At 34.9% G+C, this 11,029-nt stretch overlaps 3 protein-coding genes across 3 annotated transcripts in view; 1 reads left to right on the forward strand and 2 right to left on the reverse strand.

Annotated features, from left to right (window-relative positions):
• Positions 1-2,165, reverse strand: part of LOC107011239 (probable arabinosyltransferase ARAD1) — a 3,966-nt gene extending 1,801 nt beyond the window's left edge. Inside the window, exons 1-3 of the mRNA XM_015210650.2 lie at positions 1,519-2,165; positions 694-981; positions 142-507 (exon numbers count right to left, since the gene is read on the reverse strand). Of these exons, the coding sequence (XP_015066136.1) occupies positions 142-507; positions 694-981; positions 1,519-2,103 (1,239 nt within the window). The 5' untranslated portion in view covers positions 2,104-2,165. The remainder of the gene's footprint in view (positions 1-141; positions 508-693; positions 982-1,518) is intronic.
• A 1,827-nt stretch (positions 2,166-3,992) lies between these two features.
• Positions 3,993-7,558, reverse strand: LOC107011241 (14 kDa zinc-binding protein). Its single transcript, XM_015210652.2, has 6 exons — positions 7,433-7,558; positions 7,255-7,350; positions 6,319-6,399; positions 5,179-5,326; positions 4,507-4,624; positions 3,993-4,305 (listed from the first exon to the last, which is right to left on the reverse strand). The coding sequence occupies exons 1-6, from the start codon at positions 7,462-7,464 to the stop codon at positions 4,238-4,240; spliced, it is 543 nt and encodes a 180-aa protein (XP_015066138.1). The 5' UTR covers positions 7,465-7,558; the 3' UTR covers positions 3,993-4,237.
• LOC107011242 (sulfiredoxin, chloroplastic/mitochondrial) lies at positions 7,255-10,648 on the forward strand. The gene is made up of 5 exons (XM_015210654.1): positions 7,255-7,731; positions 8,893-9,047; positions 10,069-10,102; positions 10,222-10,315; positions 10,401-10,648. Exons 1-5 carry the CDS (start codon positions 7,656-7,658, stop codon positions 10,414-10,416), a joined length of 375 nt encoding a protein of 124 aa, XP_015066140.1. The 5' UTR covers positions 7,255-7,655; the 3' UTR covers positions 10,417-10,648.
• Positions 10,649-11,029: the final 381 nt, after the last annotated feature.

Genomic DNA, 11,029 nt, shown 5'->3' on the forward strand with positions numbered 1-11,029 from the left:
GGGGGGGGGGGGGGGGACAAAAAAAGAACCTCACATGCTTATTTATGTACAGAGTGTGCGATGTATGTTTAACTCCAATTTGCAAATTTATTTTCTGGCTATAATAGGATGGGGGAACAAGAATTATGTACTAGTAAATACCTTTTTCAGCTCCCGTTGGTATTCCAAAACCCTCTCCATGCTTACTTTCCTGAGCTTTTTAACCAAGAACCCCGGCTTCACAGCTGTGTTAGAGTCTACAAAAATTGCAATTTTCCTGTAGTCCACAACATCCTCAAATGGCAATTCAATGTGATCACTGATGATTACAGGGACACACAAGCTCACAATAGCATCAAAAAGGCGGCAAGCTGATGGAGTATCACCAGCTGGATGCAGACAAAATTTTGAAGTGTGCATCCCTTTTCTTGCCTCACGACGGCTCTCCCTAGATTGTGCACCATGTTTTATGATGACATCCTCTTCTTTCTCAAGCAATTGAAAAAGCAAATCACGAATCTTTCCTCCCTGACACATTACCAAACACACATAACATGATACCATTTGTCTTTATGTAAATAACTATGGAACTGTGATGTGCATTGAGTGCAGGGAATAAGACAGAAGAAATAAGACAGTACCAGTGTAATGAATCCTATATCAGAAACAAGATGATCAAACACCAAATTATGAAACTTTTCCAATCAAAATTACCTCCTTTCTGTATCGATTGCCCATGAAGAAGAGCAAAGAATTCCGATTTTCAACGCCAATATCCCCAGTGTATGTGTTAATCCGATGTGAGTAGGGCAAGATGACATCCTTAACAAGAGATGCCTGATTACGAGCCAGCCTTCCAAAATCAGAAACTAACAGCACTGCATTCTTCACCTTATCAACAACCTTGTATAAAGCATTAGGATCCTGGCATATAAACACGTGATCCCAGCCATTGTTCCTTTTCCAGTACTCCTGCTTCTCCAACCATTCAATTAAAGACTCCTGCAACATGCACAACGCGATCATTTACCATTTTTATGCAATTTAATTCTGTAACACAAATGTATACACGTAAACAAATGCGCTTCTGGATCTAACAAGCATGAGACGATCATCATCCTCTTTCTTTAGTTTTCTTTTTCTGATCACAACTTTGTCCAGCCCAACTTATGTGCACCTCAACTAATAATCGAGTACCAGCCATCACAGGTATCACATAATTCTACCGGCCAACACACGTACCGAATAATTCTACCTCCAATGTGTATGTATCAATCAATGTGGACATGTTCTGAAGCTCAACCATAAAATCTAAGCAACAAATTGCTGAACTAATAAAGAGAGTCCTCTAGAATAACAAGTGATAGATCATTTAAAACACAATTCACCAATTATAACTACTGTAACTAAATTAACAAGTATGAACTAATAGAAACAAGCTGATAAAAAAGATGTAAACTTTAACTCAAAAAGCAACACAATGCAATCCCAGAAACATGAATTATGAAGAAAATAATCCAACAAATAGTGATTTCCTACCTGCGTTTCCTCATCGCTATAAGCCGGCCTCTTCACAGGTGCAACAACAGCATTATTTGATCTAATCGGATTTGCCACAAGGCTCAACGACGAGAAGAAAGGCACATAGAAAAGATCAGCTTCCTCCGGGTCCATAACCCGAGTTACAGCCGACCCGACCCGTTCTAAACTCGGCCGATTCAGGTCAGAAAACAAATACCACTCAGCAGAATGCTGATTCCCAGGATACTTAAGCAACGAATCATCACTCTGCTTCTCTCCACCTCTTGCCAACGCATAGCTCTCAATAACCCCATACGTAAACTTCCTAGGCAGATCATACATGTAAACTTTCACAGATTTCGAATTCTGGGTATTGTAATTCCTGCTGAAACTAACACTGCCGACATTGTTTGGTGGGTCTGAGAAGATGAATGTGTTGAAGAAAGCATATAAAGCTAAGATTGAGAACAAAGTAGTGGCAAGTGTAAGAGTTGATCTGGTAAATTTTCTGCGCATTTTGTTGATTAGGGATTTGGGTGGCGACGCCGGAGTAATGATGACGGAGGACGGTGGCGGTGATCGGAGTTTGGGTCTTGGATTCATGGATTGTTCCCCGAAATTTATTGTGGTCACACCATGTGCAATATTGCTTCAAGATTTGGCTAAATTAATTAATATTTATAGGGTTTGTTTATAACTTATTAAAACCAAATAGAATTTGGGATAATAATTAACATAACAAACCCAATAGGATTAAGATAATTGCCAAAAAATTATTTAACTAATGTTTGTAATATAATTTTTTAAATAAATTTCTCATTTTTTAAATTCTTATCGAGATCAAAAATTTGAATTAAATATAAATCTTAAATTTCATATTTGTATGTCTTAATTTATTTTCTCAAAAAAGTAATTTAAAATTTCAAAAACTCAATACTGAAGTCTTCTTCAAATAAGCTCAAATTTAAAATAAAATTTATATATATAATTTAGACTAATAAACTTTAATGATTAATTTGTTAAATCAATTACAAATCTATTTAATATTCTTTTATTCACTTTTTCATGTATATATCTAAATTTTAATTACGACTGAAACACATGTTAAAATTCCTTACAATTTTAGATATATAAATTTAAAATATATTATGAAAATTAATTTTTTAAACTTTGAAATTTTGAGCTTTTAATAATGGCTGCTTATGAATAGAGAGTTGTTTATCGATTTTCATTTGAATAAAGGTGTCAACACAAGGAGAGGGAGATGTTTATTGAATATTCATATCAAATGATTTATTTAATTTATTTATTCCTACTTTATCCCTCATGAAAAATTTTAAACATATTTTTTAATTAAGTAATTTTCAAGGAAACAAAGAGATAAAATTGCAAATCTTAAAAAATAATAATAAAATAAGATATAAATTACAAAAACATATGGATTTGGTGTTTGACGGTTGTAATTCTCCTTGTAATTCATGCCATCAGAATGACATGTTGTTCTTAATATCTCCTACTAATTGTTCATTATACTCAGCAAGGGATTTGCCTTTTGAATCGAGCTCATTGCATCGAACTTACCTAGTACGAATTATCTCTCTTATGTAATTTGTGAGCTATTACATAAAAGCGAGAGTTTTACCTATGCGTACTCAAGGATAGCAATTGCGGATTTCCCTTGTCATAAGAAAAATAATAATATTTGTTCGTAGAAGAAGTTCTCCACCTATATAAAAGGATATTTTCTTCTCTGTGTTGTGATACAAAAATAATGAAAAAGATGAGAAGTGGAATTCACATTTTGAGATTCGTGTGGTGAAAGAAAGAGTTGAGATAAAGAAAAATATTTTAAACCTCCAATTTATTTACTAATACAAAAGATAGTAGTAATTCTATATTGAAAAACTGTGTTCTTTTCGCGGAGCTTTAAACTATTCAATTAATTCGAAGTTATTTAAGTTATACAACATTCTTGGGTTGTTGTATCATGCAGGGACAAGTCAATGGTTATACAGTTGAATCAGTGTAAATTATACCACAATGATTAAAGAGATATCAACGTCTTAGCCTGAATATATATTTTTATTCATATGATCTTTCAACAATGCCTGCTGCAAATTCGCTAAATCTGACATTAATCTCACAATGCTATTCAAATTTGGGAATTCAGCATGTTCCTTTTTCATCTGAACCAACTTATGCACCTGCTACCTCCTATCAACACAACTACACAAGTATCGAATAACTCTTAAATTGTCAGAGCAACTCTGTCGACCAAAACCTAGACAAATGAGAAGAAATCACCTAATATTTATAGCTATCGGGGGAATTCATTGTTTGATACATCATTTTTGATGGTTGTAGTCAACTGGGAAAAAACAAATGGCTAGCTACTCTAAGAAAGAGCTTTAGACTAATTAATCATGCACAGAATAGGTGTTCAGCATAGTACCTATATAGATAAATACCAACAGAAGCAATTAAGGACATTCTTGAGAAGGAAACAGTTGAAGTACTTCACAGCATTCATGCAAATGCAGATAAAAAGATGATCAAGAACATACACGGTTAGTCGGTTACTGCAATGAAGAGAAGTATCTGTAGTCATTCACCAAATATACTTGAATCACATCTAACAATAGTACTTATTGCATGACACAGATGTTGAACATCGGTACACGTGTCATGTTACATCAATGCAGATAAATGGAGTACTTGCTCCCAACCAAGCTTGATTCTAACCCGGGGGCCATTTCAGCTGTCTTCCGCCAAGTACGTGCAAGTGAAGATGGTATACAGATTGACCTATGCAAGGAAGAGAGGGGAAACATTACTTTTGTTACTGCATTATGTACTATGGGACTGTTTTTGAACTCCTAAAAGATACATAAAGAAAACTTTCGATGTAAATAGCATTGTATTCACTGTTCATACAAAGTTCCCATGTTAGCAATTAGGTTCACATTTTTGGAGAGCTGGGGAATATTAGAAGGGAGATAGACTTACATGCTGAGGGACCACTATTAATGACAACTCGAAAACCATCTACAATGCCTTCTTTCTCCGCTACTATCTTGGCAGCATAAAGGAGGTTGCCCAATATATCTTCATGTCTTTGTTCAGCCTTCATAGATCAGAACGGAACCAGTTGCAAGGTATCAATTACCAGAGAAATTAACGCGGAAATGAACATAAAATAAGAAATAGAAGGTAAAACACAGCAAAATTGACTTTTTTGAGGGACAACTTCGAAGTTGCTAATCTATAAAGTTGTTCACGGGCTCCTAGATTCCAGTCTTTCACTAAATATTTCTAATTTTTATTCTGTAATCATCATTGTCAAGCTACGAGCACTTTCATGTAAAACTGTTATAACTTCTTAAAATCATGCAAAAAAGAGTGCAAGATGACCAACTTTTACACCCAAATAAGTGCTTGCCTTAACAAAACAGATTATATAGATCTCAAGTATAGGGGCAAAAGCCAATATCAAAGGGATACGAACTATTTCCACTTCGCGATAAACAATTTAGATAAAGACTCTCGCGCCCTGAATTTTGGTATGACTTGTGATTTGTGCTATACCAAAAGTCAAGATACGCATTCCTTGAAACTAGGCAGAAGGCATACCACATTGATAATAATAACAGAAATTAGATAAAGGGAAAAAAAACCCACCTTTCCAAGCTCTGTTAATCCATCCCTCGACTTCGGGATAATTAGAACATGAACAGGAGCTTGAGGATTGATATCCCGAAATGCAAGAACCTTTTGATCCTCATATACCACAGAAGCAGGTATTTCCTTTGCAATGATTTTATCAAATCTGAATGCACAAAACAAATTGATCAGACTGCAGTGAGCCTAGATGATCATTCAGTCACCACGTCTGACAGAAAGTATGCAAGTCAAACTGTGGATGTTCACATCAAATTTACTAGTATGAAACAAAAGCTTAAGCAGCTCGACAAATTAACCAAGATCAGTTTAATCGTTCTTTCTCAGGGAAGGTAATCATGGAACATATAAGCAAACTACTGCCGCAACAAACACTTGTTGCCTTGTAACAATTCAAATCTTTCCTTTTTTCTGTAAGGTCGAAGTTAATGCTGTATAATATGTATTAGAGGGGAAGTCGGAAACCAAATATGTGGTAACATCTTGCGCTAAAACTGAAGGATGATATTTAATGAGAATCAAAGTAATTATATCAAAAGTCAGGATATCATATTACTGTGCAGGTCATATCATTCTCTAAAGTAGACAAACGTGTTCTTCTTACAGATACATTTTTAGTTATCTGTTATCATCTACTATTAAGTAACCAAAGGGAAGTCCGAAAGAAATAGCAGATCTTGTAGCAATCAGCCTTTTCATTTTTGCTGACTGCTTAGTGCTGTAAAAAAAACTATGTACCAATGCATCTGATCCAAAATCTTAACTCCAGTTCTTGAGGAGATATACACCGGGGAGGTTTCTGAACTAAGAAATGCAAGTAAAAAGGATAACTATTGCAAAAGAAAACACAATGCAACAAAAAGATGCAGAGTTCAAAATAATGGTATTGACGTACAACCTTATTTGTGCCAATTACTTCAAAGTTTTAGTTAAAAAGGGAACTCTATAGTGTGATTCTTCTTCAATAACTACCTCCAGTAGTCAACAAACTAAAGGTATTCTATTTCCCATAAGCATAAGGAACACTTATATTCTATAATCAATCAGAAAGAAAGCGCATAACCGATACAAACACTCTGACAATCTAAACTTAATCAAGTAATAGAACTACAAAACGTTCTATCCACAGGAAAATAATACATGGTTGGAGCTCCAGTATCAGCATTTACAGCAGCTGCCCTGGCAGCTGCTTCCTCATCATGTGCAGCAGCTACATAGGACCTGTCTTTACAAAAAGAAAACAAATCTCAATAAGAAATTCAAAGAGGAACTATGGGAGCAGAAAAATAGGATCTTAAGTTACAGATATTTCTATAAGTAAGCTCCTGATTCACACTTGTTTTGATTAAACATAGAAAACACTTATCATAACTGCCTCAGTTACAGCTTTAAATAAGAGAATAAGCCAATCATGGCGGGAATGTGCATTCAGATACAACTAGTTGACTACAATCATTTATTATGAGTGTAAGGTATTAAAAGAGAGGCAAACCAGAAAAAAAAATTCCACTTTGAAATGAAAACAGCAAAGACCAGACTACCAGGAACAATAATCATCCCTCAAAGAACATATTCAAGGAGTTCAATAACTCCCCACGCTGTATAATCTCAAACAACCATCACAAGAACTTGCATTCAGATGACTAAATGAGTGAAATCACTTGCTAGGATTAACACATCAGTCGCACTCCGTCCCAATTTTTGTGACACCCTTTTTCGTTTTAGGAGACACCATAATGTGTTAACACCATTACATTTCTATATAACCTCTACAACTGTCATGTACTGAAAACTAATCAAATTATTCAGAAACTTAAAATTGACCTGTTGCTTTTACTATCTAAAGTCAAATTGAAATAAAATACATAATTCTTTAAGATTCATATCCAGTCAATTATCATGGACTAATCGGACTACAGGAACCCTATTTTGCAGAAGCAAGTAAAAATGACAGATTCCTCAACAAAAAGGACAAAGTTATTGGTATAACAAAACCAGAATGATGTACAAGCTCTCAAGAACAATCTATGGATATTGAATCACTAAATTCAGGATTTCCTTGAGAAGTTTACAAACCTTTGAGATTGAAGAGGATAACGTGAGGCTGGTACAATTCTTGGTATGTAATTTGATGTCTTTATGAAACTCAAAGCTTTCACTAAGGAAGGGCCTCTGCAAATATCGAAAAATCAAATCTTTCAGTCAGTAGAAAAGCAAGAAGGAGGAAGTGGGGTGTGGGTGGGGGGGACTGTACCGCAAAAGTGTGAGAGAGCTCATAGCAGCCATGGGAGTGAGAGAAAATGAGAATGCTGCAATTTATTGGCGTAATGGAGGAATTAAGAGAAAATCTAAGGGTCTCTAAGCAATTACTGAACTCCACAAGGACCGGACAGTTTTTCTGATTCAAACATAAAGGTCCCTTTATTTTCATATATCATCAAATTCAGTAAGATTCAAGAAGTTATACAAAAGAGAAAATGGCGAATTTCGTTCTGCAACTTCCAAATAACCTGCGTTTAAGGAGCTTCACTGTCTCCTCATCCTCCTCAAATGGTATTCATGTTCCTTCCTTTTTGTTCTGTCTAAAAAAAATTATTCACATGGTTATTGAGAATTCCTGCTAAAAATCCATACTTTATGAGAACATTTATCTGTTCACGTATGAGTTTCTTCTCAAATCAAGTAATTTTAGTATACATAACTTTTCAGAGACACCATGATCTAGATAAAACCAATTTGGGCTAAAGGTGTGTGCTTTTGGTTGTTTGTGAAACTCTTTCAACCATGTATGTTTGGATTGAATGAATTGCTACATTTCTTACTATACTATATGTTTTCTTCTTTGTTTTACTTGGATTTGTTGCTCTTGAATAATGTCTACGCACACACTACACTCCACAAACCCGTGGAATTCCACTGGGTATGTTATTGTGGTTGTTGTTGCTTGCTAATTGCTATAGTACATGTTTTTGTTTTTTTGAATGTTCTCATGTTGATTTCTGCTGCAATATTATCTTTGTATAGACCTTTTACATCGGTAACGGATTCTGCAGAGTACAAAGAATTTTAGTGTATGCGTAGTTATTGAATTGGTAATTGGTTGTATTCGTTGAGTTGATACTAGCTTAGCAGAAGCAGTTAGTGGTTTTGCTCATAACTGGTTATTGTTGCAAGGGTAAACAAAAGATGAGAAAAATAATGGAATAGAATTTTTGATCTCTAAAATGTATTGTACTACTACATACAGAGGAAAATAGTTCTAATGGATAAAACCGTAAAGGATGGCGATATATCCTAGTAAACAAAAACTAAAAGCATAATTACTTGGTGGACCGAGTTACTTGGTATCTCTGCTGGTAGGATGTGGGAGATATCCCGTGAAATTAATCCAGGTGCCCACAAGCTGGCCCAAACAGCATGGTTATCCAAAAAAAAAGGACTAGAAGCACAGTTACTGGAATATGTAGTTCATAAACCCTTATTTCTTTCCTTTTCAATACATACTAACTTTTTGATGTGCCTAATTAGCATCTCAAGTTGGATTTTCGTAGCTGTCTTTCCATTGCGAAGTCTGTAATCATAAACCTACCAGTTCTCATAGTTGTATTGGTCATATAAACTTGTTGTGAGTTAACGAACAATTTCAAGTACATAATGCTTTTAACTTTCTTGTTAAAGGTTAATGCTAATAAATTATTCATATAATGGTTTCAGGGGCTACTCCTGGTGTGCCTCAATCTGCCGGGCCAGTGATTCTTGAACTTCCCCTTGATAAAATCCGAAGGCCACTCATGCGTACCAGATCTAATGACCAGCAAAAAGTGAAGGAACTGATGGATAGTATCAAGGAAATCGGGCTTCAAGTACCTGTAACTACTAAATCATCCTGTCATTTACTTTTCACATGATTAGATGCTATTTTGCCTTCATATGTAAGTTGCAGATTCATATTCTTCTTACATATTTATTGTACTACTCCATCCATTCCATTTTATGTGTCTTAGTTTGACTAGCCACAGAGTTTAAGAAAATAAGAGAGACTTTTGAATCATGCGGAGTTAAACTAAAGATGTGTAATGTACGAAAATGCCCTTTGAAGCTTGTCGTCCTAAACATGTCATATGGGATGTTGAAATTATAATTTTTTTTTGACAAACGAAATCATAAAGTTACTAAATATAGAAAATGATGTTCTTCTTGAAGCAGACTAAAAGGAAAGTAAGATGTACAAATTAAAACAAAGGGAGTATTGATTTTCTGAATCAATAGGAACCTTGTGGCATAATTAACATCAAGCAGGAATAGCCTGTAGCTGGTTGATATAAAAGATTATAAACTTGATAACAAAGAAATTTTTGAAGCCTTCTGTTTCGCTGATAAATCTGCTGCATAACAAATAACAAAAACTTGAAATAATGGAACTGTATTGTTATTTTGATGTTGAAACTGAAAAAATTCTTAGGAAGAATACATCTTAGTCAGTTGCTAATTCTATTTTCCTCTTAGACACAGTTATAAAAGCTAATGACACAATCGAACACTTTGTCACCTATTACTTGGAAAAATTTGTTGCCTGATAATGTAGTTTGACTGTAAAGTTTTACAAACTCAACTATTTGCATTCTTTCTGGTGACCTCCTTCACAAAATGACAATCAGATAACATTTATGCCCCCTCCTAAACCAAGTTCCCATCACTCCTATGCTAAAAGAGAGATGACAGCCTTGACATCTCTAAAGTGCTGCACTTTATTTGGTTAAATATGGGGAAAGGTTGCTCTTGACACTTCAATTATGGTTTAAGTAATTACTGATAGAAGTTTGGCTTTAGTTCTTGTCAATTTATCTGGTATAAATATTAGACTCAGATACAGTTCTTTCCCTCATGCAGATTGATGTGCTTGAGGTAGATGGGGTTTATTACGGTACGGCTTCTTTCCGATTTCTTGCCTAAGCAAATAGTTTATTCACTGCTATCTATTTCAACTATACTTCATTTTTAATAGCTAAAGAGAATTTAAATAATTTCTCTTGTTATATCCAGGCTTTTCTGGTTGTCATCGCTATGAAGCTCATCAGCAACTTGGCCTTCCAACTATACGTTGCAAAATTCGTCGAGGAACAAAAGAAACTTTGAGGTTCCTCCCTTTTTCCTCCAGTCATGCAACTTTTTTCTGCATCTCCTATTATAGCTGTATCATTCCATTGAGTTTACCCTCGCAGGCACCATCTTCGATAAGATCCAGCTAAATCACTCTAAACTGAAGATGCGTGATAATGGATCGTCCTCCAACAATATTGATGATATGTATTTAATGTAAATGTATACAAGATTTGCCAATGTTTGAGGTGTGCAGTACCTAAACTTTGGAGTTTGTACATTAACTTGGTTGATATGCAAAAGAAGATCAATAATGGCTTTATATATTGCTATACAAATCCCAGCATCCGAAAAGAATATTGCATAATTATTGTCTCGCTTTCTTTGAGGAGATTCTTCTCTTTATTTTTTCGGTTTCTCATTCTTTCCCTGTGTTCTGGGAAAAGGATGCCCTTATTTTTCTTTCGTTGTATGCAAAACTTCAAATATAGGTTCAATTGACATATTGTACTTGTTCAAAAGGATTAAGAATCACCACACCATGTTGGTTTGGTTGGAGTTGAGTGTATCTATCAATGTAGAGGCAGAGACTGGATAAAGGAATCCTTACATATTTGTTATCTTCTGTTTCTTCATTTCCAGCATCATACTCTAGGAACGTAAGATTTCACTGAGTATATTGTTGTCGTAATAGTCAAGGAAGGTAATTGTACCAAGGCAAAGACATGGTGAAACATAGAACTCGAGGATA

Source organism: Solanum pennellii, chromosome 2, assembly GCF_001406875.1.
Source record: "Solanum pennellii chromosome 2, SPENNV200".
Classification (NCBI taxonomy): domain Eukaryota; kingdom Viridiplantae; phylum Streptophyta; class Magnoliopsida; order Solanales; family Solanaceae; genus Solanum; species Solanum pennellii.